Source organism: Arvicola amphibius, chromosome 1 (assembly GCF_903992535.2).
Source record: "Arvicola amphibius chromosome 1, mArvAmp1.2, whole genome shotgun sequence".
Taxonomy (NCBI): Eukaryota; Metazoa; Chordata; class Mammalia; order Rodentia; family Cricetidae; genus Arvicola; species Arvicola amphibius.
Window position 1 is genome coordinate 11029533 of NC_052047.1, and position 27954 is coordinate 11057486.

Consider the following 27954-nt stretch of genomic DNA (forward strand, 5'->3'; position numbering starts at 1 on the left):
TCTCTTTTTGATAACCAAAATGTAGTAAGTATTATTTCTGATGGAAAACAGAAAAGGAGACCCACTTGGATTCACCCATAAATTTAATTTTTTACCTGCATCTAAGTGGAGCAGAGCTGGGCCTGGCAAGGGGCAAGCCAGGTAGGTTGGAGCTAGGGGCGGGTCCGGAGGAGGGTTGGGGTTTGGGGCAGAATAGCCAAAAGGTTGGGACTAAGGACTGGACAGCAAGAAGATTGGAAAAAGTGGGGGTGGGGTGGGGGAGATAAGAGAGGCTAGGGGTGAGCTTGAGAAAAGGGGAGGACTAGGGCCCCACTGGGCTAAGAGGGCGGGGCTAGTGGGCGAGCCGGCTATGAGGGCGGGATTAGAAATTGACCGGGTAGAAAGTGGGGGGGAAGGGGAGGGACGATCAGCTAGCTAGGAGGGCAGGGCTGGGGCGGACCTGCTAGGAGGGCGGGATTAGAGGCTGACCGGGTAGAAGGTTGGGGATAGGGGAGGACCAACTAGCTAGAAGGGAGAGGCTGGGGCGGGCCGGGTAGAAGCTTGGGGTAGGGGCAGGCCTGGAATGAGAGAGGCTCTGAGGGGCGGGGCAGCTAGGCGGGCGGGGCTAGGGGCGGACTGGGGGTGGAGAAGGAACTAGGGGAGGTGCAGCCGAGCAAGGGGCGGGGCTGTGAGCGGATCCTCCTGGTCGAGGCAGAACAAAGGGCGGGGCGAGGGGGCGGAGCGATAGTGCCCCGATAGGGGAGGGGCGTGTAGGGGGCGGGGGCCGCACGGCGCGCTGACGTCAGAGCAGGCTGCGACGCGGGCGGTGGGCCAGAGCTGAGGCGGCGGTGCTGTGTAGCGGGGCTGGGTCTGGGCAGCGGCGGGTCAGAGCACCTGGCCCTGCGTCGGCGGCTCCGGGGCGGGGGCGCCAGCGGTGAAGCCCCCTCCCTGGGGAGGCGGGGTCAGTACAAGGCCGGGGAATCATGCATCAGAAGCTGCTGAGGAGCGCGCACTACATCGAGCTGGGCAGCTACCAGTACTGGCCGGTCCTGGTGCCCCGCGGCATTCGCCTCTACACCTATGAACAGATCCCGGTGTCCCTCAAAGATAACCCGTACATCACCGACGGCTACCGGGCCTACCTTCCTTCCAGGCTGTGTATCAAAAGGTACAGCGCTCCGCGCAGCGCATCCTCTCCTCTCACTCTTTTTGTCTGGTCTCCCCGCCTTCCTCCGCTTTCCTCTGTGAGCATCATCTCCTCACCTCCGGGACCTTAATCTTTCTGCTGCCCCAGCTCTTCTCCGGGGGTCCTTGATCCACGAGATAATGATACCCTCAGTGGTCATCGTTGCCTTTCCCAGTAGCCCTTTGCTGTTTACAAAGCGCTTTTACATCCTTTATTCCGTCTGATACCCTCTGGGGATATGGGTTGGAGTGTACCCCGCTGACAATGGCCGAACATTACTTGCTTTGTGTATACCTGAAGCTTTGTTTCTAGACCAGCACTGTGGGAATTCAGACGTGTTGGCCGGCTGAATGCCCATATAATAGCATGCTGTGCGTGTGTCTGTGGGAAGCCTGATTCCTTCAACTATCTAGCAAATGTGCATGGAGCCTTTGCGAGGTGGTAGGCACTCTACCAGATCGTGCAGAAGGCAGGCATGGCCCTTGTTCCCATGAAGCTACTATGGTCTAGCATGAGTGGCAGACACTAAAGAGATAATTACACAATTACATAATAGTCATTGTGGAAAATGCTGTGTAGGAAAAGCCCTGTAGCAAAAAAAGCTGAAAGGGGCCGGCTAGCCTCCAGCAGAACACCTTGGAAGCCTCTGTACAGGATGGATTTGTCGCTTTAGGTCTTTAAAACCAGAGTCCCAAAAGTCTCTTTAAAAACAAAACAAGGAAATCAAAGCACGTGTCTTTAGTTTTCAGAGTAGTCTTCTGTCAGAACTGACTGTGTGTACTAAAGTCAACACACTAGCAGAAGTGCAATAAACACTCCAGGTCACTGGAGTGGCAGACTCTGTGTCCAGAGTGTGGGTTGTTGAAAAGGTCAACCACACGTCTGATCATTGACCTTTTCCCCATTTTGTTTACCCTTCCCCATTTTTGTTACCTTGAAAGTAGTACTGAAGGGATGACCAAGTGGGTGTCACAATTCGAGTTTTAATTACTGCTTCATTCCCCAGTGCCCTGTGAACATAATTGCATAAGAAATCAGGTGGACCTTGCCCTGAAGATCTCGGAGAAGGGCAGGCCATCAGTGAACTGTTGTAAATGTTCTGTTTCCACCTAGCAGTGGTCCTCTGCATTCCGATGACTTGAGTCCAAATCTCAAGGCTACACAGCATTAACTCTTGAGTTGTTGAGTCAGACACAAGTTAAGCAGCCCGACTCTTATTAGCAGCTTCGGAAATCTGAGCAAGAGTTACCCTGTTGATTTTAAAGATGAACAGAATTTGCGGGTGCCTAGCTTTTCTGACAATAATAACTTATCCTTTATTGGAGATATTTTTCCCACAATATAATCGTATCCAGGTTGGGTCTTTGCCCTCCCTTCTTTCGCCCTTCAACAGTCTCCAGGGCAGACTGTGCATATGAAGAGAGGTCCTGTGTGTCCATCCGTTCTATCTGCAGTCTCTTCCGGGATGGGACGCGCTTAGAGTGTGCTTAGTTAATCAGGTTATACTGGGTTTCATAAAACAAAAACTTCTGAGGCAATAGGCAGAATGTGGTGTTGATTGCCAAAACAGTCCTGTAATTAGATGCTTCTTTTAGTTCCTCCCCCAGTTACAGATAGTCTTTGTGTTTGATGATAAGCAAGATCAAGTCTGTGTTTCCAGATACAAGATATACTTTATTCTTTTTGGTTTTTCGAAACAGGGTTTCTCTGTAGCTTTGGAGCCTGTCCTGGAACTAGCTCTTGTAGACCAGGCTGGTCTCGAACTCACAGAGATCCGCCTGCCTCTGCCTCCCGAGTGCTGGGATTAAAGGCGTGCGCCACCACCGCCCGGCAATATACTTTATTCTTGATCATTTCAGACTTCACTGTGTTTTGCCCTCATAAAAATAAGGCTCTGGGAGCCGGGCGGTGGTGGCGCACGCCTTTAATCCCAGCACTCTGGAGGCAGAGGCAGGCGGATCTCTGAGTTCGAGGCCAGCCTGATCTACAAGAGCTAGTTCCAGGACAGGCTCTACAAACTACAGGGAAACCCTGTCTCGAAAAAACCAAAAAAAAAAAAAAAAAAGATAAGGCTCTGGGAACCATGGGACATGGGACTGTTACAAGTGGCCAGCTGTATTTTTGTGCTATTAAGAATTTCTGATTCAGGGCCTGAGGAGATTGCTTAAGAGCTTTGGCTGCCCTCCAAGAGGACTTGCCGTAGATTTCCAGCACCCACATGGCAGCTCACAACCATCCAGTTCCAGGGGATCTGATGCCTTCTAGCCTCTGTAGGCACCAGGCACACGGGTGGTACACAGACATACATACAGGCAAAAACTACAGACATGAAATGTAAGAATTAGATCTTATTCCCCCCAAATCTGATTCATTAACAGTCAAGGCTTTTGTTTAACAAAAGCGGCAATTTTGCTAGAGACATGGCAGGTGTATTTAAATCTCCAGTCATGGTGTCTGTCATCTTGTGGTGACAATGCAGAGCCGTTTCCCAAAATTGAGAGCGCTGGAAGCAAGCAGCAACATCTAACACAACTCCTTCTCTTTATAGATGAAGGAACTGATGCCAGGTCAGGGTAATAGACTCTCTCCTAGCCTGTGCTGCCAAGACATCTTAAGAGGACAGAGTCCCCACACACAAAGTAACCTCCTGATTGTTCTTAAAAGGAATGAACTCATGCCACCTAGAAACAGGTTTCAGAACTTGCATAGCAAAACTGCTCTGGCTTGCCTGCCAGTCTTTGGGACCTTTCTAGTGGGTTCATCTGTGTGTATTTTGCTTCTCCTGGATGCACTGAGTTTTGTGTGTGTGTTTAACCAGCACTTCACAGGTATTTTACATTTATGCCCCAGCTAACACTGAGCAGTATCTCAGGTAACTAGTCCTGGCAGTTTTCTAGCTAATATCCAGTGTTTGTCTGCACACTTATTTCTCTAGAAAGTGAGGAATCTGAGCAAGGGCTCTGCTTCAAAAAGTGATGCAATAGGAGGAAAAAAATAGTAAGAACACTAAGCGCTGACACCAAAAGCTGTAAGCCCCAGAATAAGTGGAAATGGAAGAACATCACAGACAAACTCAGTGAGACGTCTAATCTGAGAAAGGCAGGGCTTTCCCTAACCTGAGAATTCTGACACCGTGAACCCATGCGGATCTGATCTGCATGTTCGCTTACTTTGCAGTCTGTTTATTTTATCCAATGAGACGGTAAACATCTGGAGTCATCTGCTGGGTTTCTTCCTCTTCTTCACCCTGGGAATATATGACATGACATCCGTGCTGCCGTCGGCAAGTGCGTCCCGAGAAGATTTTGTAATTTGCTCCATTTGTCTTTTCTGCTTCCAGGTGAGTCATCTCACAGACACCATGCAAGGTGAAGAGAACTTTTGTCGGGCTTGCCTGGGCGGGTGACTGCTTCAGACCCTCGTTTGAAGAACCCCAGAGGGTGCATGGGATAAATTATTTGCTCATAGCATTAACACCACGAAAGCCATTGCTGTCATTGCTCTCATGCATCTAGAAGTTATTATTATACCATATTTGAAATCCACAACATTTCAAAGATGGTGGAAACTGTTTCTGTTCTCTCTGTGTGTGTGTCTCTCTCTGTGTATCTGTCTCTCTGTCTCTGTCTCTCTCTCTCTCTCTCTCTCTCTCTCTGTGTGTGTGTCTGTCTGTCTGTCTGTCTGTCTGTCATGGTGTAGCCCAGGCTGGCACTGAATTTCTTTCCTCGGCCTCCCTCCTCATGAGACGCCAGGATTGTAGGCATGTATTACCATGCCTTGCTTTTTTATCTTGGTAGACATCTTGGCTGTAAGATTAACACTAGGATATGAGTTTGACTGTACTATATTATTGGCTAAAGTGTCTACTTCAAACCTGTTTGGAAAGCCTCTTTCTTTGTCCTGTTTAAAATGTATGTGTGCCTTGTCTTTGCTGTCTCCACCCTGCCTGTCTCGGGCTGTCTTACCTCGCTGGTGTTGACCTTTGTTCTAAGACTTCAGAGTCACTTTCCCTAGGTCCCTTTGCTGTTACTAGGATCTGTATAAATGCCTTTAAAGTTAACATTTAATCATTTTCAAACAGGTGTTTTATTTATTTATTTTTATTGAAAATAGACTTTTGTAGCTGGGTGGTGGTGGCACACACCTTTAATCCGAGCACTTGGGAGACAGAGGCAATGGATCTCTGTGAGTTTGAGGCCAGCCAGACCTACAGAGTGAGTGCCAGGACAGGTAGGGTTACACAGAGAAACCTTGCCTCAAACAACAATAACAAGAAATAGATTTTTTTTTTTTTTTTTTTTTTTTTGGTTTTTCGAGACAGGGTTTCCCTGTAGTTTCTAGAGCCTGTCCTGGAACTAGCTCTTGTAGAGCAGGCTGGCCTCGAACTCAGAGATCCGCCTGCCTCTGCCTCCCGAGTGCTGGGATTAAAGGCGTGCGCTACCACCGCCCGGCTAAGAAATAGATTTTTGTTCATACAGTATATTCTGATCACCATGTCCACTCCATCTTCTCCCAGATTCTTCCAGCCTTCCCACCCATCCAACTTCATGCTTTCCTTCTCTCTCTTTAAAAAACAATCAAATACACATAGAAACCAGAAAAGAACAAAACAAACAGGGAGAGAAAAAAAGCAAGAGAAGTCCATACACATGCTCACACACATGGAAAACCTGTAAAAACACATCAGAAACCATAATTACAAGCAAAAGACCACTAAAGTAAAAAAAAAATGCCCAAATAAAGTATAATAAGCCCCCCCCAAAAATCTCCAAAAATAACCATCAAGTTTATTTTGTGTTGGCGTCTGCTGCTGGGCATGATGGTGGCCTTTAAGTGTTTTTTGTTTTGTTTGAGTACACACACACACACACACACACACAGTGCGACTCCTTTGGAGAGCACTAATTTTTCCTTTGTGAGTGTTGTGAATTGGAGACAGCTTCTGGGTTAGGGATGGGAGATTATATCTACTTTATCTTCTCCATGCTGGGACTCCATCTGACTTAGGTCTGTGCAAGCCCTGTGCATGCTGCCAGAGTCTCTGAGTTCATTTATGCATGCTTCCTTGGTGGTCTCCCTCCCCTCTGGCTCTTATTTCTGCAGGGTTCCCTGGATCCTGAGGAGAGGGATTTGAAGGTGCCATCCCATTTAGAACTGGGTGGTCCAAGGTCTCTCACTCTCTGTATATTGTCTGGTCGTGGGTCTTTATTTGTTGCTATTTACTTCATGAAGAAGCTTCTCTGATGCTGGCTGAGCAAGACACTAATCTATGGGTATAGCCTAACGTTGTACATTCTTTGAGTAGAACAGTAGTATTTGATTTCCCTTCCTAGGTCCATGGCCTATCTCATCCCAGGTTCTCAGCCACCCAGGCTGTGTCAGGCATGGATTCCATATTATGGAGTGGGCCTTAAATCCAATCAGATAGTGGTCAGTTACCCCCATAACTTTTGAGAGCTATCGACTGTACCAGCATATCATGTAGGCAGGGCACCATCAGAAATTGAAGTGTTCAAACAGATCACTTTAAAGCATGAAATAAATAGAGGCCATAAGTACACTGGAATTGTGATAATTAAAGAAAATACAGTATACAGAACGACATTAAAAAGAAAAGGCTAACGTCCATTTCCTCCTGCCAGTCACAGACCAGCACTCTGCACTTGAGCCTGTTCTGCCCGGCCGGAAAGGGGAGCCCAGAAACGAACTGCATAATGTTTTTATTGCGTCTTATATTTCAGAACCTTGTCATTTTGCACAAAACTTTGGTTCTAAAAAGAAACATATTAGAAGCATCTCAAATTTTCTCTTTAGTAACTTCAAGTTGTTTAATGCCCCCAACTTCTGGGCCCTGTAATTGTGGGAGTAACTCTACAGTAGTAGTGTGTAGGACTGAATAGAATGCCCGTGGCAGTGAGATCAAGTCACGTATGTGGGAGGGAGGGCATGAAAGTCAATGCAGGCATTAAACAGGAAAAATGCTGGGTAGAGGCCCAGAAGCAGTAGACCACTTAGCGTGTTCTGGACTGAGAGGTGTTCATCTTTTCAGCTGACCCCTGGGGTGGTAGAGGAGGAAGGAAAGGCAGGCGATAGGCAGGGGACAGACCGTGGTACACTTTGTTATCCTGCCAGTGTGGTGGATCTGTTGGGCGTACACAGGAATTACCTTCCCCATTGGTAGTGCAGCATGCCATAGGATGCTTTCCGCTAGATCTGAAACATACTAAATTTGTCAGAAATTTTAATCTTCCTAGGAACTCTTAACAAGAGTATATGCCTCTTCAAACAGAACATACAAAATGTAGGTTTACCTTTTAAAACATGGAGTGCTTTATTGACAGAATTTTCTTTCCCTTTTGATACCATAGTTGTTTTTTTTCCTCAGACTCCCCTTTCCACAATGAGGTAAAGTTTATCACTGATTCCTGTAAATCAGTTACTCATGTCAAAATTCAAGCAGATAAAAGTTTATGAAGGAAAGTAAAAGTCACTTGGAACCTCCCTTCCACAGGAAGCCGCCTTTGATATCGCATTGGTAGCAGACATTGCCACCTCACATCTTCCTCTCTGCCTGTCCACTGAGTGTCTCCAAGCCACGGTGGCCCCTGTTGTGTCATTTCTGTGACAATGAGATTCTTTTCTCTCAGTGAGCAGATCCACCATGAAGCTCTCCAGGCTTGTGTCACCTAAGCATAGGGATATCCAGAGAATACGACCGAGCTGGTACACGCTGCTGGGCCAGCCACCTGTGGTGCTTGAGAGTCAAAAAGCCACAGGCCAGTTGAGTGTGACCAGCAACTGAACTAAATCTGCGATTAAGTGTGTCATTACTGAACGTGGACCCTGAGTCTCTGCAGGCCGGTTAGGCCTGCTTCACGAACAAATAGCTGGGTGTCCACTGAGTGTCTGAGCAGCCAGCTCAGAACGCATCTGTCGGCTGGCCTACTTCATAACAGTCCCGCTTTCTCCACTCCACTGCCACGGACTTAAGAAGCTCACTGTTGTTCCCTGGGGCCATGTTCACGCCCTCTCAGCCTGTCTAGTCTCCACCTCTGTGAAGGTGTGCTTCATAGCTCACAAGTTGCATACCTGGGCTATAATGCCAAAGTTAGAACACTCATTGTGCTGTCGCTTTAATTGTGGCATAAAGAAAGCCGTCTTCTGTTCTTCAGCGGTTTCCCATTCTTCATTATGTGACCTGCCTTATGGAGCACTTTCCCGGAAAAACGTGCAGACATTTTTAATGCCCTGATGAAGGCTAGCGAATGTTGGGGTGCAGCTCAGGCATTGGCCCTTTCGTGACGCTTTTCCCTTCTGCCAGGTGACTGCAGATGAAGCGCGTGCACACACACAGCCAGTACCTGCTTCCCTTGTTTTCATGCTCTCCACTGACCTCCCCTATAGAGCTTGTTATAGCAGTGCTTCTCCAGAAATCCAAAAATTCTCTTTTGTTTGTTTGGGACAGGGTTTCTCTATGTAACAGCCCTAGCTGTCCTGAAGCTAACTAGCTCTCTGAGACCAGACTGGCCTTGAACTTACCTACCTCTGCCTCCTACCTCTGTCTCCGGGATGCTAGGATTAAAGGCATGTGCCCCTTCTCCCCCTCCCCCCCCCACTGTCTGGCTAAGAAGTTTTGTTTTTATATCCCCTCCACTACATAACACAACAGACACTTGATGGTCAAAGAGGCTCTGCCCCGGCTTTCCCATCCTCTGCATCATCATCTTGAATCTGGAAAACATACCCATTGTTTCATGGATATAATTAAAGCCATATTTACGTAGAAGTAAACTATATACTTTTTAAGTTCAAAAAGCAAATTGTAGCCAGGTGTGGTGGCATATAACTCTAAATCTAGCACCAGGGATACAGAGGCAGGAGACCTCTGAGTTCCAGGCCAGCCTGATTTACTTAGTGGGTTTCAAACCAATCAGGGCTACATAGTGATACTTTGTCTCACAACAACAAGAAGAAAGCACATAATAGATTAGAATTATAAGTCCATTTGACTAAAGTATTTATCATTTGTAGACATGTGTATCACAGGTGTAACATGATTACAGGGACATATAATATGTTAGCAGTAGTCACCTCTAAGGAATAGATTGAATGAGAGGAGTTTATATTTTTTGCAGCATACAATTGTATATCCTTCAATCATTTTTAAGGGATGTATGTTAATTTAGTGACCAGTATGAAAATAAACTCATTCATGATCCAGAGTAACCTTGGGAGTTATTATGACAGTATTTGTATTAAAAAACACATTTTTATTATATAATTGTTTGCTGTTTATTTACAGTTTTATATTTGAAAGGAATTATAATTTTTAAATCTTTAGTGACTGTGGTCCCCATTTTCCTGATGAACTCATGAAGCTAATGGCAGCTTGCCCTCCAATGAGGTGCACAGCTAGAATCCAAACTGAAGTGACCCCGGTTGGAAGCCTGGCATCTTAGCCAGCTCTCTGAAGAACATTTATGAATTATTCTGATTTCATTTTGTCTCACTTTGTTCTTAAAGTCAGCTTTTCCTCTTGCAGGTCTGCATGCTTTGCTCAGTGGGTTATCATCTCTTTTCCTGTCATCGGTCAGAGAAAACTTGTCGAAGATGGATGGCATTGGATTATGCAGGCATTTCTATTGGAATACTGGGCTGCTATGTCTCGGGAGTATTTTATGCATTTTACTGTAACAATGTAAGTGTTCAGAACTGCCACCCTCTATCTTTTATCCAGGATTTGCATCCCCTTGCAGTGGTTTAAATCTACAAATGCACACTGGCTTACAAATAGAAGAGTCTTGTTCAGGCGCGAACTTCAATTTCAGAAGATTCCCGTGATCTCTAATATCCTATCTAGTATGGGTTTCACGGTTATTTTGTTAATATCTGGTGGAAAGTATGACTGTAAATGTGGAGGTGCAGCCCCCAGAGAATGCAGCTGCATGTATGTAGTATAACTGTGAACCTCAGGACGGGGAGGCTTAGGAGCTCACCCTCCAGGCCAGGCCAAGCTACACAACAAAACCCTGTCTCAAAACCGTGAAGAAGAAGTTCTGCCAACCTCACTCCTGTTATACTCTCTGATTGTTAGCTTCCTTTTCTCATCTGACCTCTTTCCAGTGTCCAGACCTTGCTTCTCCCCGAGGAGCAGCGCACCTGCTCGGGTTGTAGCTCTTTTCCCAGTGAACAGCGTGCACCCTGCCCACACCTCCCCTCCCTGTGTAGTGGGTCTACTCACATGCAGGCCTCACCCCGGACTCTGTTAACACTGCAGCTCAGGAGTCTCTGTTAAGGTTCCAAAGCAGGGTCCTGGTCTCTACATGGTGAGAGAGAAAAGTATTAGGGTATCTGGTTTATAAAACTCATTTGAACTTTTTCAGATTACCAGGCACTAATTCCCAGAGCCTCTACTCTGACTTCAGTTCTGGGGATCCTCCAGCCTCTTCTGCCCTCTTTGGCATCAGGCATGCACATGGTACACAGACATACATGCTGGCAAAACACAATACACATAAAATTTTAAAAAGTATTTCAACTACTAAAGAAAAAAGTCATAACTTAGGCTTGAATATGTTATATTATTAACTATCTGTGTTTCAGATCTAGTTACATTATAACATAATATGTAACTAAATATATATGTAATTAAAGTATGAATTGATTGGATTTTACTAGAAAACTGTTGGTGTTTACCCAGAAGCAAATGGCAGGCACTATTCTGTGTGTGATTCTGTGTCCTTAAAGGGAAAGTAAGGAAAAGCAGTGTGCGGTCACACTCACACCGCCGTCCTGTGCGGTCACACTCACGCCGCCGTCCTGTGCGGTCACACTCACGCCGCCGTCCTGTGCGGTCACACTCACGCCGCCGTCCTGTGCGGTCACACTCACACTGCTGTTCTAGTCCGTACTTATATCTTCTGTTTACTTCTGTTTACTTACCTGCATCAAAATGGGGCATTTATTTTATAAAAAATAAAAATTAAAAAAAAAAAAAACTAGACAAAGAGAAGAAAACAGTTAACAGTGCACAGTTACACTCGGAGCTAATAGATGCCGGAGGAGAGAGTTTAGTTTCTGAAGTGGCTCCTGCCTTTCAAGGGATACGGGCCACCTTGAGAATGAGACTGAAAACTGGACCCTTGATCCAGAAGGGACCTTTAGGCTCGGAAAGAAACACGGAAGTGATAGTTCTGCCAAAGTCCTGGGAGCCACGCAGGATCTCTGCCCTTTGTGAAGCTGACTTTTGAGCCCTAGACTGCTTTCAGCCATATAGGAACTAAATATTCAAAACTCTTCATGTAGACTTAGCAGGCTTCAAACTTAATATATCTTAATATAGCTTGGAACATTCATTAAGGCTCCCTTACTCTCCCAAAGTCGGCCCGTCAGTGTTGGTCTCTCCTCAACAGAGGCCACTATGGTCTCTCGGGCTAGAAGGAGTCGAACCTTCCTCGGCTGTTCCTTCTCACTCACAACTTTCTGTTATATCAGAAATGCCCTCTAAATCTGATGTGTGAACATACATGCACACACACGCACATGCACACACACACGCGTGCACACACACATGCACACACACACACATGCACACGCACGCACACACACACACATGCGCGCGCGCACATGCGTGTGCGCATCATCCCAGCCCTGCCATCTGTTTGAATGAGCTACTCTGACATCTGTCTATCCTGCTTCCTTTCACCTTTTCTAGACCGGTATCTGAACCACACTCTGGGGTTGCAGGCCGCTGCCACCATGGTCAGCGTTCACCCTGTTCTTCAGCAGCTCGCGGTGTGTCAGCACAGCAGAGTTCAGTCTTAGGCTCACGTTCCGGCGCTTTTCTCCAAGCTCTCTGCCCGTTTCTGCTCCTTCCCTGTTTGTGTTCCTCCAGTCCAGCTTAGATGTCTCTTCCAGCAAGCGTCTTTAGCAGCCCCGGTACCGCTTACTGTTCTTGCCTCAGTGGCTCTACAGCGTTCTTTCTGTGACTTAGCATCGTCATCACACTATCATCGTGTCCAAAAGATGCCCTTCCCACAGTCTGAGCTCAGCCCCTGGGAGAGGCCACGCACAGGCAGCCTGTTCGTACATCTTCCTCGTGCCTAGCGTATAGCAGGTGCCCGGAAAACGCTTTTGTACAAAGAAGTAAATGTGGACTTGTACCAGTTCACTGTCGGTTGTGGTCATTCGTCTTAAGAGACTTCTCAGACACTTAACCTTTGTGTGGAGTATTCCTTAGAAGGGCATGGGCTCTTGTTTGGACATTAAAGTCAAGTAAACAGAGCCTGTGGTATTTAGTGCAGAGGCCCAAATGACTGTCTTCCTTTCTTTCTAGTACTGGCGTCAAGTGTACTTGATCACCGTGCTTGCCATGATCCTGGCGGTGTTCTTCGCACAGATTCACCCCAATTACCTCACGCAGCAGTGGCAGAGGCTCCGCCCTATCATCTTTTGTTCAGTTTCGGGCTATGGAGTGATCCCAACTCTTCACTGGGTCTGGCTCAATGGAGGGATCAGTGCTCCTATTGTCCAGGTAGGCTGAGTATGGTCAGGAGGTTTTTTTTTTCTTCATTTTCATTTCTTGGGTAATGTGGTGTAGCGAGGCCATTTGGGTGGCTCTGAACCCTTCCTTTGGGAGCATGTTACTAGTTGAAACACAATTTTCGCCATCATATGAATAAGCATACCTTTCAAAACCACGTCAGTCTCTACTCATTTCTGCTGAGTCACTGTATGAAATAACATGAGTCTTTCTGTCTCGGTATGTGAGTGTGCACGTCGGAGGACATCCGAGTTGGCAGTTCTGTCTGCTGCACTGTGATAAAGTACAGACACGGGTTAGAGAGGTGGAGAGGTCAGTTTCTTTTGCCGGAGGAAGAGTTATGGTTGGACATGTGGTGTCAGAGATGTGTAAGGGATAGAAATAGAAGTAGACACGGGGTTTGAGCTGATAGAGCCGGAGACAGGTGATGCATATCTGACGCTAGCATCACACCGGCTGCTGGGGCCGGAGGAGTTTGTTCAACCCAGCGAGAAGAAGAAATGGAGGAGTAGAGGAAGGGCCGTTGATTCTGTGGCTTCGGATCCTGTGGAAACGGGAAATGTGAGGGGAAGAGCTCCAGGAGGGCGTAGGGCTCTGTCTTCCTGAGCACCACAGAACCAGTTTCTGTGTCCTTAGAAAGGCTTCTAAAAAGGCTCCAAGTGTGTGCTAGAGAGAGAGAGAGAGCGCTTGAAAATGTTTAAGTGAGTAAATATGCCAAGAGAGCTGGCGCAAGTCTCAGTGGTCATGACACAAACGGAGATTGACTGGGCGGGGAAGGCTGTCAGTCGGCTTGCTTTCACTGTGGCACAGCCGAAGAGGAAGGCTGTCAGTCGGCTTGCTTTCACTGTGGCACAGCCGAAGAGGAAGGCTGTCAGTCGGCTTGCTTTCACTGTGGCACAGCCGAAGACACCTGGTAAAGCAGCAACGAGAAAGGTGGTTTGGGGTCAGTGAGGTAGCGGTGTGGTAAATCAAGGAAGAGCAGTGTTCTCTTCCTAAGATCAGGAAGGTAACAAGGCTGGTATGAGTGGGGAGGGACGTGGCTGTCCTGCTGCATATGAAGACACCATTTTTCTGGTAATTTTGAGCTCCCAAGAATAAGTCCCAAGAATGAGAAGCTGCTACCTGTGATTTAATTCTAACTAGAAAAGACTGACTGGTGGCTGACAGAAAAGTGATTAGTTTTAGAGGTGGTAAATTACAGTCAGCTTATAATGATAAAAAGAACAAGAACTTTAGAGTTGATAGAGTTGAGAGATTTTAGGAAATTTTTGGTTATTCCTTTATTTACAAGACTTAGGATAGAAAACAGGCATATAAAGACAGTGGTTCTTAAAAACAGGATTCTAGTAAGAACACTGGTCATTCTAGTTAGGAAGCAAAGGGGAACCTTGGAAGAAGTCCACTCAAAAGCTCTCATTTTTTTAGTTGGGAAGAGATATCCCTTCTAAAGATAAGATTTCCAGACAGGTAAGCCTAACAGATGGTTGAAGATCAGAAATCTGAGACTGATAACTCTGAAGAATACAGAGTTGGAGAAGGCCAAGATCATTCTCATCTACTTGAGAAGGAACAGAGAAGTTGTCTCTATGTCTTACATGAACTGTTGGTAAATTAGGTTTGTAACCAGGGTCAGGAGCAGATGTGTGTCTTAGCTTGCTGATTGTCAGTAGAGTTAGGCAGAACTTTAGGCCCACACACCAGCAGTGACATTCATGTAGCAATGGTCAAGGCATTTCCCTGGGATGTGGGAAGCTGTTCGGTCTTTATCTCTGCTGACTCAGCTCTTGTCAACATGACACTCTGTAACCGCTCTGTAGAGGAGTTAGGCAATCTCGGGACTGTCACCAGTGTCAAAGCTCAAGTTCCATAAGTAGCTGAACTCAGGCCACCCCTACGCTCCATTGCTGTGGACCTCTTCCTGTGGGATGAGAAGAGACCGTTACTAGAGACCATCCCCAAGATAATTGACTTGGCAGTTTTTAAATCTCACCTCTGAGCTCCAGGAGATCTCAGTAACACAGGGAAAATCTAAGCAAATGCACTTTGCTTTCCAGGACTTTGCACCCCGAGTAATTGTGATGTATGTGATTGCTCTTCTTGCTTTCCTCTTCTACATTTCCAAAGTTCCAGAGCGGTACTTTCCAGGTAGGTCCCTGTTCATCATGGTTTGCAGCTTTCTTCTGAAAACACATTTCAAGTAAATGCTTCTGAGACTCAGAATTTAGTTTGCTTCTCAGCGTTGACAATGGAATTATTTTTCCATTCCTAAGCAATATCTATGACTTTTTCACCAGGCATGGTGGCACACACATTTAGTCCCAGCACCCAGGAGACAGAGGCAGGTGAATCTTCGAATTTGAGGCCAGCCTGGTTATACAGAGAAATCCTGTCTTACAGAACAAACAACAAAATAAAAAAAGAAAGGAAGAGAGGGAGGGGAAGAGAGAGGGAGGGAGGAAGGGAAGGAGAAAGGAAGAAAGAAAACATAACTTTAAATTTCAAGGGGCTTTCATAGACATTTCCCACCATCTTCACGGTATGATTTGGGTCCAGGGGCTGGGGTTACACTATTATACAGTTATGAGCTAGTGACAGTGCCCATCACACTCCGAGGATCATGTGACTCCTAGCCCCTGTTCTTTTTAGCATGGGGCACTACCATTAGCCACCATGCTCCTCCATCCATGCCAAGTTGTTCTTAGAGAGTAATTTTCATATGGAGAGATACATAAAGCAAGAAATGCAAGAAGCAAGGGTGCAAGAACAGGGAAAAGAAGACGGGTTTAGAGTAACGTTTCTGCACACGGGCTTTATCAGTGGTTTCCGTTGCCTGAAGGAAACCACTCCAGAGTGAAAACACCACAGTCAAAAACTTACAGTATAGTATATTATTATAATTGTTAAATTTTAATCTCTTCCTTTATCTGATTTGGAAATTAAACATTGCTGTTGGTATCATATAGGGCAAGGTGGTATGTGTAGGACTGAGTCCTCTCTGCCTTGCTGGGCACCCACTGAGGGCTCTCAGAATGTATCTGAAACAAGGGAAATGAGGAACCTGTGTGGCTCAGGCAGATTCTGCACAGTAGCTCAGGACAGCCAGTCTGGCTTGGAGCTTCCTCACAGACACGGCTAGGGTGACCCTTTCATTGCCCCAAGATACTCAGGAGCCACTGTCAGCAGGAAGAAGCCTCCCTTCTTCAGACCAACACTGGGGAGCTCTGCTGGAAAACACCCAGGAGACTCTGGGTACGGTGAGCAAACTTCGCCAAAGCATGTTCTCCCACACTGCCCTCTGCAGTTAGACTGCCTGAGGTAGAAGCCACAGGAGCTCAACAAGCTGTGCTCCACATAGGAAAGAAGCTAACGCTTTCTATCCTGTGCTTCCCATGAGGAGGAGATGGAAGCATTCCCCGGAACAGCAGCCCCAGGTGGGCAGTAAGCACTCAGGGAGGGATGGCCCAGTCTTGGTCGTGGAGTAGAGTATGAGCTTTAAATAAAGGAAAGAAAGCATGATTTCATTCAGGCAAGCTTTAGCTTGGCTCAAGAGTAACATTTAGGGAACTTAGAACAGAGGCTTAAGTTTGGAAGACTGGGTGAAGGCACAAATCACCTATAGGCTACAAATCCGACCCTCCTTCCTGGGTTAAAAGTCACTTAGTCAAGGGAGACACATGAACATGAAGGTATGTGGGTATGCTGAGTCCTGACTTCCCAACGTGGGGAGAGCTGACATTCATTGCAGGGAGTGGGGCTGTGTTCACATTTTCCCCTAAGAGAAAGAGTCACCTCCATGATGCATTAGGGATGGCACGGGACCCTTCTTCGCACACTCTGGAGAGGGAGACAGTCTAGAGACAAGTCTGCAAGCATCCCTCTGTGTTCTTGGTTCTTGCTGAGCTTTCAGTCTGAATGGAGTGCAGTGAGAACCGGAGGGTAGACATTAGGACATGAGAACAGAACAAATACTCTACACTACGTAAGAATGGCCATGTGGCATTAGCCTTGCCGTTTTTGAATCAGCTGGTAAGAATTGTCTCTTCTAACACCTGGAAAAGATCATATGTTATACAGCTTTTCTCCAAGGGGAGCTCAGCATGAACTGTGCCTGTGTAGCTGTGAGTGCGGGAACACAGAGCAGTGGAGGTAGGGTGCTGGGAACACTGAAGTCTTGGGAAAGGTAGTTTCTAGTGGTATCTGTATCTTTTCCCATGGAGGAGAGAAACATGGGCAGTGTAGACTGTGAATAGGGAGCAAGATATTTAAAACTAAAAATAGCTCTAGTTACAGTACACACCTTAACCCTAGCACTAGGGAGGCAGAGGCAGGCAGATCTGTGAGTTCAAGCTTACCCTGATCTACACAGTCCTAGGCTAGTTAGGGCTACTTAGTGAGACAGCATCTTTAAAAACAAAAACAAAACAAATATATATCACAGTGGACCCATAGATCTACATGTTCATCAGTAGACCATTTATGACAAGATAGCAATGTACACACACACACACACACACACACACACACACATTTTAAATGAATCTGTAGACTTTATTGGGAATCAAGAGAAAGGCTAAGAGTCTACCTGGAAAGAATCCTGTGGATCACACTTTAAATCCTGTGTTCTGAATTATGCTTTTTGCTAAGAGGAAGTGAACTTAGAGTATATACAGAAAATACCGCCACAGTAGGACTTTAAGGAACAGCTGACAGTTGTTCTGGTTCTGGTTTTTGTGACTGGGAAACATCAGGAAGCTTCCCCTGTGTTAATTATTAATTAGTCCTCCCCACCCGTGCAGAAGTGCTAACAGGTTCATGTCTAGCCATGCAGTGCATCTGCTCTCTCAGTTACATACCTAAATCATGCCCAGACCACTAGTGTCTCTTGCCTTTTATACGGTACTTTTCCCCCATCTGCCAAATACATTGAGAAATGGGAAACAAAATATAAAATTCATGAAATTAAACATTACGTTTTTTTTCACATTTCGTGTGCGTGTATGCTTGCATGTGCGCACTCTTGGGTGGACAAGGCACATGCAGCAGTCGGAGGACAACTCTAAGAGTCAGTTCCCTACTGTGGGCTCCGTCTTTGTCTGTCCTGTGGATGGACCTGAGGGATAGCAGCTCCATCAGGCTTGGGGCGGCTGCCTTTACTCTCTGAGCTATTTCATTGGCCCCCACAAGTTGAATTTTAAAAATAAAGTTGGGGTCTAAGGCCATACTACTCAAAACACACCTGATCTCTCCTAGAAACCGTTGGGAAGAACATTTCTGAAGTTCACTTGTATATTTAAAGAGTAAACTTTAAATGAGTTCATCCTCTTAAAGCTGAATTCATCTGCAGTCAGTCTAGCCAGAGATAGAAGTGTATTTTTCTCTAAATACTGAAATAATACCATCAGCCTTTCTTTCTGCTCTCCCTTCCAGGACAGCTAAACTACCTCGGATCAAGCCACCAGATCTGGCACATCCTTGCAGTGGTGATGCTATACTGGTGGCACCAGTCAACGGTGTACGTCATGCAGTACAGACACAGCAAGCCCTGCCCTGACTCTGTGTCGCACCTGTAAATTCAGGTATGGCCACCTGGTGAATCCAGTCATTAAGCAATAAACAGCGGGAGATTTTAGACCCCATTATTTCTAAGGTTCTCAGTTTTTCCCTTTTCTTTGCTTTATAAAAATGGAAAATCATTCTTGGATCTGTAGTAAGAGCTGTGGTTGACCCTTGCAACTGTGATTTGCTGTTTGCACAGATGGTGAAAATTGAGACATGGAACATTGAGTGGTAGCAGTGGGTATGAAACTACTCTAAAAATGGGGTTCATTCTACATAAGACCAACTCCATTTCCTTAGGAAGGGCTCCTGTCTGTGTGTTTAATAGGAAACATTTTCACTAAATGACCAAATTTGCCTCTTCAAGGCAAGGGTTGTAGCCTGCGCTGCTCAATAATCACAGCCTTCCATGCAGTATTCCCACAGTTTCTCCTCTCCTTAAGAACATTCAGTCTTTTTTCTTTCTTTTCTTTTCTTTTTTTTACTTTGCTAACAAAAGAAAATCTTAATCCCTCCTTTGAGACTTTGAGAAAGGTGTTGAGAAAAAAAATTTTTTTAAAGAGTATTAGATTGGAAACTAGGGGCACGATTGAGCAACACAGTCTGATGGCTAAATCATCAGCTACCTAATTTTATTCCATATTATTTCATTCTATATTATAATTGGATTCTTGACAGTGAACTTTGATTCCACTTTTCCCGAAGAACTTTCCTCTCTAACTCTAGTCCTGAGATCCATGCTGATGAGCTCAAAACCACGTGGTGCTACTTGGAAGGCCATGAGAGCTGAGTGGCCCTGTTTGACCGTGAAGTGAACCTTAAGCCTTAAAAGTCATGCCCACGTCTCACTTGATAGTGAGATTATTCCCCGCAGCCCAGCCCCAGGCCTGCTTACACTAGTGCTAACATTGCATTGACAACTTACCGTACAGATAAACATGGACTATTCAGAGCTGAAGCATGGTCTTGTTGATAGTAGATCCTACTGCCCTTTTAGATAGTATAACTTCTATTCCTTGGACTTTCAAAGAGCATAAATTAAGTCATTTATAGTATTCATAAAACTTCCATTGTCCACTGAAACATAAAGTATTACCTGTTTCTTAATAAGTTAACAAACTGGCATATTTAACTTAATAAGTTAAATACTGGCATATTTTCAGGAAAATGGAATTAAATAAGATACCATAAAATTTTTCTTGACATTGATGCTAATCCCCTCATGTACTTTCTGCACCCAGTATTAAGAGGAGTGGCATGCCTTGGCTTCCCTCCGCAGTGCTTCTTTCTAGTGCAGTGGCTCTGGAGCTCGAGTTTCCCATGCTGGTATGTCAGAAGGTTCCTCCCAGTGGGCTCAGTCAAGGCTACCATTTCATGACCGCCACGTGCTGGAATGCTCCTTTCAAAGTGGCTGTTGTACCTTAGATCACAAAGTCAGTTCATATGCTAACTGTAGATGGTCTGGACATGACACAATCAGGCTGTGTTTTAAATAATAACCTTGGTTGGCATATGTTGTTCTTGAATACACATCTTACCATTTTGGCCAGAATAAATATACTAAGTAGTTTTTAAGTAAAAAATGAGTGAAGTCCAGCAATTTTAAGTGTGGACCCATTTTTATGATGGACTCTTCTCAAAAAAAAAAAAAATTTCCAATTCTTTTAATTTTTTTCTTTTTTCAGACAAGGTCCCACTTTGTAGCCCTGGTGGGCATGGAACTTGCTATGTAGACCAGGCTGGCCTTGTACTCATAGAGATCCACCTGCCTCTCCCTCCAAGTGCTGGGATTTAAGGCATGCGCCACCATGTCCAGCCTCTAAGTTTTACTTTCTTCAAATGCCTGGTTTCTTTTCGTACATGCATTCTGTAATAATTTTATATGTGTAACACATAAAAAGAGCATACTTTGTTTTCCAACAACTATTCTTTGAATAGGTCTGTAGGAACAGTTTTTCTGTGTTCTCTGAAAATGTTCGATATTATAAACTATTGTCCTCATCTTTTCTCTTTATAATGTATTTATTATAAAAGAATGAATGACTGTGGATTGCTGTCAACTATAAACACTTATGTATGTCAGCATTTATTGACCATCTACTGTGTGCATAACACCTACTGATAAAAATTTTAATTATTCAGAATATTTGACAACTGCTTACAAATCTGAGCTTTGTAACATGTATATTTATTTTTGTCTTTATCAGTTTATTAAATTGTAGGTTTTATTAAATTAGGTTGAAAATTGTATTTCCAGCTACAGTATTTAAAAAGACCAGTCTTACTTTTACCTGTATATAAACTATAAAAGCTAAGAAGACTTTAAAAGTACATTTTTAGCTCTCTCTTGCTGTTTTAAATTCTAACAATTTATAGAGGTGCAGTCATCTTTCTCTATAAAGCCATTTAAAACACCAAGGCACCGCTCATCTTTTTGGCTTACACTAAGTGCAGTCGGTAGCTGCATGGCAAAGTGTGCATATATAAATAAATGGGGTTTATTAAACGCGTGCCGCTTGTCATTCTTTGTGAGACGCTACAGCTTTAAATCACATTTCAGGGTCAAATGATGAGCCAGGGACTGTGACAGCTATGATCCACTGGACAGAGTATCCAGTTTGAAAGTTGTACTTGCAGAGTATAGGGCTGTATGACTTTCGGCTTGTCACAGGCACCCCTGGAGATATACCCTGCCCTGTATTAAATGACAAGGGCCATGGCCTGCACTTCTGGATTCCTGCCAGTTGCTGAGGCCTACATCCACCCAAAAGCATCGTTTATTCTAACTGCACCCCGCCAGTGTGAAGCAGCTAGGCTGTGAGGGCAGGCCCAAGAGTCTTTTGTATGCGTCATCAGAGTAACATTTTCACGGAGGTGAAAGGCAGGCACTGAGCACCAAGGTCCCCTGTGACTTCCCTGGGCTTCTGTGGTGCAGTGAGCACCAAGGTCCCCTGTGACTTCCCTGGACTTCTGCGGTGCAGTGAGCACCAAGGTCCCCTGTGACTTCCCTGGGCTTCTGTGGTGCAGTGAGGATCTGGAACTGAAACTTACCCTTGAAACTTTTCTTCTTGAAAGGAGAGAAATAACTGTAGGGCCCTCTTGAGGAGAGTGAAGTCTGTACCCTTGCACAGCTCATAGTAACAGCCACCAAGGCCCTCATCCTGCTCTACTAAGCCTCGAACTGCTGCCCGGCGTGCAGGTAATTGCAGCTGTGCCAGCCCCGTGCCTCCTTAACACACAACAGCTGTAAGGCTCGTGCCTTCGATACGAGCACTAACTGCCACATGTGATGCCGGAGCCAACCTTTCCGAAACAGCAATTACTCCAAAGAAATAGCTCAGACAGTGCCGCATGTCCCTGCTTGGAGAGATTAGCTATAACCGAGTTTAAACAGGGACTGCTTTGCACTGGTTACTTCTTCAAAACAAAAATCCACTCATATCAAATAAAATGAGACACTGTCACCAGGCACCAGTGCAGACTCCAGACTGAGGAAGACTGCATTCTGAGATAATACTGCAACTCTGTTGTCAGTCTGATACACAGGCCTTCTCTTTAATATGCCAGAGCCGCGTTCAGTTTCTGACACTGTCAGGAACTAAATATTTAGTCAAATATTGTTAATGCTAACAGCCTTTTACAGTTGAAGAAACAAATTACAAATTAAAAACTATGTCAGACAAGTTGATGCCAAAGGTACTCTGCGATCTCGTGTTCTGGCTCGCAGCCACCGTGTTGGTGAAGGTGCGGTGGTTGTGTTGTGAAGCGTTCTTGCTGCGGAAGGACGAGGCCAGGAGTGTTTTCTTAAATCCTGAAGCATGGGCTCTTTGAGAACAGCACGAAACTGAGACAGAATCCACGTGAGAATGAAAGAACTAAAGAAGTTTATAAAGAACTTTTAATGAGACAGTTTTTTAAAAAAAGACTCCAAAGGCATTGATTATAAAGAATAAGCAATCCATTTGGGATTTATTGCATTTAAAGAAGGCAGATTATTAAAACAGTAGGTATGATAAATACAGTAAGAAAATAACTTTAAATCTCAAACAAAATAGTGAACAGAATTCAAGACTAAGCAATGTAAAGGCAATAAGGTAATAAAATTAGTGCCTAACTGGGTACAGGGGAAGCAGCTGAATTCTATTTCTTAAGTTTCCCAGCTACATTTGAGGATTTAAGTCACTTTAGCAAGTATGTTTTTTAACAGTTAGAAACACAACTAAAGATATAAATCCATTTTTTAAAGATTAAAGTTATTTGCTTAGTGGTACATAAAAGGCTTCAGAAAATTCAAGTTTAACAAAAAATGGAAGTGTAATCAAAGAAAGTGCACTTAAAGCTGTTTGCCAGCAATTAAAGGGAGCTTCCGGCTGGAGGCGGAGCTCAGCGCCCAAGCACTTGTCTAGCAGGTGCCAGGCCCTGGCTTCAGTTCCCAGCACCGCAGAGGAAAAACAAGTGGTGAGCACCCCTTCTATTGGACGACTTTTCCGTCAAAAAACGCACACAGGAATAAAATCAGTTCTCTTCTGAAAGCAGCGCTGTGAATCTTAAGATGTAGAAACAAAACTTAAAAGAGACCCAACCCTCTGTATTTTCATCTGCGTCTTCCCTTTGGTGGCTTTTGAGGACCCTCTCTAGGAGTGAATGCTCTTTCACTTTCAAAACAAAACAAAACATGATTGCCATTTTTAAATTCACATTAATTCCCTAATAGAAAGCTGTGATGTGTATGTGAGTGTCTTTTTATCTTAGTAACTTTAGTAACAGCCATTTGCTGTTGTCACAGTAGACATGTCATCTCCTCACAGTAGACTGTCACCTCACGTAACTGGACCTAAACTGATGACTAGTTCTGCTAAAAAGAAAAAGAAGAACTGACAGAGTTCACTGTAATTCTACATACACAAACAGATGTGCCCAGGCTCTCCCAAGCAGTGCCAGTACTCCATGTGCAAACCCAGATGACCCAGCAGAGTGGCTGCCCCTCAATGCCAGCACAGGAGAGCGGGCTCCACCAGCAAATGACAACAGTAGTCAGTCCCTGTTAAACGGCTGCAGGGTGCACAGATCTGAGATCCCAGTGATTACTTAACCACCTCCAAATACACACATCCTGGGAGGAGGGAGAAATCCAGTTCTTAATATTCGAGTCAGTAACATTTTCTCTCAGATTAAATAGATTTTTCTCCAACTAAACACCAAGCAACTTCTTTGTGTCGCATATACATTCTTCATAAATAATGTTCTTTGTGATAGCAACGTTTGCCTGAAGTAATGGAAGGTAAGCACATGGTCCACTCTTTAAACGACAATTCAGAGTTAAGCTGGTAAAGCTTCTAAGAAACAGCTTTGGCCTCGGATCCTTGAGGTCTCTAATGTGACTTCCCTTTGATGTTCAAGTTTAACAGGTTTAGGACTACTTTGCAGGCTTAGAAGCACAGGGCACGCCCAGATGACATCCTTAAGCCAGGACGGGGCTATCCCATAACAGAGCCGGTCTTTCCGTGAGTGCTATGTGCTGGATCCTGTGTTTGGTAGCTTAACTCTCATTAGGGAATTAAGTACCTAAGGCTCAGCTGTACGGAGACTGAAGAGTTAAGTGGAAGTCTCTACACCTTAAGAAAATGCCTCTAACATCATCATAAAGGAACTGCCCCACGGGACCTCCAGATAAATAGTCCATCTGTCCAATGAGCTGGTCTCAAAAGAGGAATGTCACCTGGCTGGGCTGTAGGAGGCAATGTAAACATTTTAGGCTGTGGCAGAGTTGTTTCCTAAGGATTCATCCAGCATAAGCCAAAGGGGCTGTCAGTGAGTCATGTCAAATTAGTCAGTGCATTGAAAGGCAAGTAAAACATCTCAGGAGACCACACCAGTTCACTGTTACCTTCCCGCTGAGCTGAGCTTTTCCGTAGACACAAACCTAGTGTGCAGCTGACGAGTTTACTGTGTGAGTGAATGCCTCACTTGCACAAGACAGCATCGCTGAATCTGTTGTGTAGTTAAAGGATCTACTAGCATTTGCATTAGCAAGATTAATCAACCTGAGAACTAGAAAAAGGTGCAAACATAGTTTCTGCCTTTGGCACAAGGACAGTAAGTGGTGCAGACCAGTTCTCGGTGGTGACCTAAGGCTGGGCTGCTGCCCATCCACTTGTCACCTGACTGAGCTCACAGAGGAGAAGCAAGAAAAATGACCGTGGCTTACTTATATTTTCTGCTTCTTTCCAAGTTCCAAACTGTGAGAGTAGGCAAATAATTTATCCCATCAGGGCACTAAAATTAAGAGGTTTTAATAAGATTACTCATAAAATACACTAATTGGGGGCAGAGATAGTTAACTTAAAACATAGCAAGCAAGGAGAGTAACAGCAATAAAGTTCCCACCCCTTTCTGTAAATAGCTATTAATCTAGAAACGTGTGATGCTAATCCGGCAAAGACAACTATAACTAAAGACAGGGACACAAGAGCAGATAGTGTGTTCACATTAACTGATGTATAACTGCTACCATTAAACACGACTTCTACAAAATGTCAAGTTTCTAATTATGACTCGTGGTATTTTTTTAAAAGGCAATTTGGTAGCTTGGTTCTTTTCACTGATGATGCAACCAGCTAGCAGAATTAAAGTCCCTAGTCCCACGGTCTAATTCTTACATCCACTGAAAGTCCGGCTGTCAGTGCAGCGGGACTGGCAGCAGGAAGTTAGTGACTCCGTCAGTGTCACCAACAGGAGCAGTGAGGTAAAACGCCCCCCAACCCTGAGGGAAGGAACTGCTCATGACTCAGGAGTGCTGGACAAGGGTGCTGATGGAACAAAGTACGAGATTTTACACTGTAAACTTCTTTAAAATTTAAAGTTTCAGCTAGCTTTTCCTGAAATTAAATTTCTATATAACCTCTCTCCTCCCACTTTTTACCAATATGCTTCATTAGGGACATGATAAAGATTTTGGCAAAAATCCACTCAAAAACTTGTATTTCTAAAGTACAAATGTTGCTTTCTTTTTGACGTATAATTATTTTACATTTTTCAAATGTCAGATATTTCTCTTTACATTTTTGTTCTAGGTTTCTATTAAGCATTCCATATTTTAAAAATTTATTTTTTGACAGATTAAGAACTGCATATATATTATCATGTACATGTTTTGATGTATATACCATGGAAGGGCTAAACTGAGTCACTATATATACATTATTTCATATAGTTAGCACTACAGAGTCCATATTAATGGCACTTGTTTTTAAAAATGTGACAGTTTTAGGCACAATTGTCAGTTACTTCTGGCTCTACATTACAGAGAAGTGTACAAGCTGACAGCACGCTCCAGGCTGTTTCCTCCTGGGGCAAACCTGCTAGACCTAGGTGTGCACCTAGGTGACGTCAGCCCGAGTGATAAGCTCTCCTGTCTCTCGGTGGTCACACACCTGCCTGCCCAGGAAGCCCCACAGCTGCACCTCTGCGGCCGCCTCCTGCTTGCAGAAGGCATCGCCTCGCTACCCTGTACAGGTGCTTGCATTTGGTTTATTTAAAAGTCACCTATCCTGATTAACCTGGGAGAATGAAGGATATAAACAACCATACAAATAAGTTTTCTTGAAGATTCATAAAACTATCCATACTTTTTTTGAAACAGGAGTTATTGCCGAGTCCACCTGGAGCATCTACTGTTTAGAAGGAAACGGAGCAGCACCAAATGGGTCTAATTCGACTGGCTGGGGCTGTTGGGACTCACGTGGCGCGATGCTTTGCACCACGAGTTCTGTAAAGGGCACGGCACCAAAGTCATCCATTCTCAACGCGTCTACACTATGGAATGACCCATGTACTGAATTCTGTCTTGGCCTCCCAGGCAAGATGGTATTATGATCAACACAGATGTCGCTTAGGCCCTGATGGGGCTGGTGCCACGACAAGTCTGGAGGATGGAAAGGCTTGGCACCAAAGGGGTCCAGCAGACTCTCCTCGGGTTGCAGGGCACTGCTCCTGTCTTTGCCATCATTTGTCAGTGCAACGCTGATGTTCTCCTTGGAGTCGGAAATGGTTAAAAACTCACTGCTGCTTTGTGAGTCTCTGCGGCCCACCTTTTTGTGTCTGCGGACCCTCTCGGGGGTGCGGTAGGGGGGCTTCAGAGTCTTCTTTGCACTGGTGGGTGTGCCGTGGTGGCGCTTCCCATTGCTTTTGGACAGGTCCTGCTTCGTGCGTCTCTGGCGAGAGGACAGTTTCTGCAAGCTGCGCTGCTTGACTTTTTGCTGCTGACCCCCAGTTATTTCCTCAAACGGCACGAGCCCAAAAACATCCTCCCTGCTTTCACTTCTACTCGCTGACGTGGAAAATGGCTGAAAGGGAGTGGAGCCAAATATATCTACACTTCTGGGCCGTGCAGGCAGAGGACGCGTGTCGGCCCCCACTGCAGGCCAGTCCTGCACGTGCACGTTCACCTTCTTGTTGAAGGGGGCCTTTGTGAACACGTCAAAGTCCTCCTGCTCGGGAAATGTCTGCCGGGAGAGGTTCTGCGCACTCCCTCTGTGCTGTGGCTGTGGAGCGCGCACCGCAAAGGGCACGGCACCGAACACATCAAACTCCTGGCCAGAAGTCGGAGCACCAGCGGGTGAATGTGCCGGGGAGAGGAGCGCTGGGTCAGGGGCTGGGCTCCGCCCACCACCAGGTTGACCTCTGCACTTGGTCTTAGCTTGTTCATACTCTGAGTCAGAGCTGTGCTTGTCCTCCTCTTCCTCATCTTCAGAGTCCATGAGCAGAGGCCTGTGACCCAGGTTCTCTGGCTCCGTGTCATCATCATTAAAGTCCCCGTGTTCTCCCTGAGCTTCCTCATCCTCTTGTTCTTCTTCACTGCTCTTCGGGGAAGGGGGGTCGGATTCAAAATCACTTTCAGACTCGTCCTGCCCCTTCTGCACTGGAGCCCGAACTGCTGAATTCTCTGACGTCTTCTTTACAGCCCGCTCATCTTTACATACTGGACTTGCGCATCCATTTTTGGTAGGGTTTGCAGTGATATTTTTTTGATTTGGAGAATGTTCAGTTTTCTTTTCAGGAGAACCTAAAGGTTCAAAGAAAAATCGTTACAGTATTCAGGTATTTCAGTATCCACTCGTACTAAACACATGGCATTACTTGTCCTCAGCAGTTCCCCCCCTGGGAAGAGCGCTGTTAGTTCTCTGACCTCATCCCAGGGAGGTGACACCCTGTAATGCAGACGGTATAATACCCTACTTATCTCTGTAGGTTTGGCATAGCTGCTCACTGCAAAGAAACTACATCCATAGTGCCTATCCTCCAGCAGGACCCTCAGCCAGACAAGGATATCCATGGTCTTCTCCACCATCAGATCAGACTGCCTACTCTCCAAACACTTAATGTTCTCTTTACTATTAGCATATACCTACCTACATGCCATGCATTTTGTTTTACAACTGGACTCTCTCTAAAAAAATGATATTTTAAGTTAGTATTGGTGTATCTCGCATAGACTGATTAAAGCTCAGAACCAACTCTCACAGACACTGTCAAGGGAGACTGCACTAAAGCTGTGCGCCTTCTATAGCAGGCACATCTTTAACTATAAAACCCTGGTTCACCGGAAAACGTGCTACTTTTCTAAGACTCTAGCCTACTGAAAGGTGAAAATCAGTTTGTATTGATCCAATTACACATACTTATCGCTTCC

General features: G+C 45.2%; 2 protein-coding genes across 4 annotated transcripts in view; one reads left to right on the plus strand and one right to left on the minus strand.

Moving 5' to 3' along the window:
* Positions 1-797: 797 nt before the first annotated feature.
* On the plus strand, positions 798-27092 carry Paqr3 (progestin and adipoQ receptor family member 3). Its single transcript, XM_038316366.1, has 7 exons — positions 798-1147; positions 4343-4505; positions 9708-9863; positions 12501-12698; positions 14762-14852; positions 18135-18283; positions 25906-27092. The coding sequence occupies exons 1-6, from the start codon at positions 963-965 to the stop codon at positions 18275-18277; spliced, it is 936 nt and encodes a 311-aa protein (XP_038172294.1). The 5' UTR covers positions 798-962; the 3' UTR covers positions 18278-18283; positions 25906-27092.
* The window catches only part of Bmp2k (BMP2 inducible kinase), a 97225-nt gene continuing 91474 nt past the window's right edge, over positions 22204-27954 (minus strand). For all 3 annotated transcript variants that reach the window (XM_038316343.1, XM_038316354.1, XM_038316333.1), the window contains one exon: positions 22204-27327. In XM_038316343.1, the coding sequence (XP_038172271.1) occupies positions 25934-27327 (1394 nt within the window). In that variant the 3' untranslated portion in view covers positions 22204-25933. The remainder of the gene's footprint in view (positions 27328-27954) is intronic.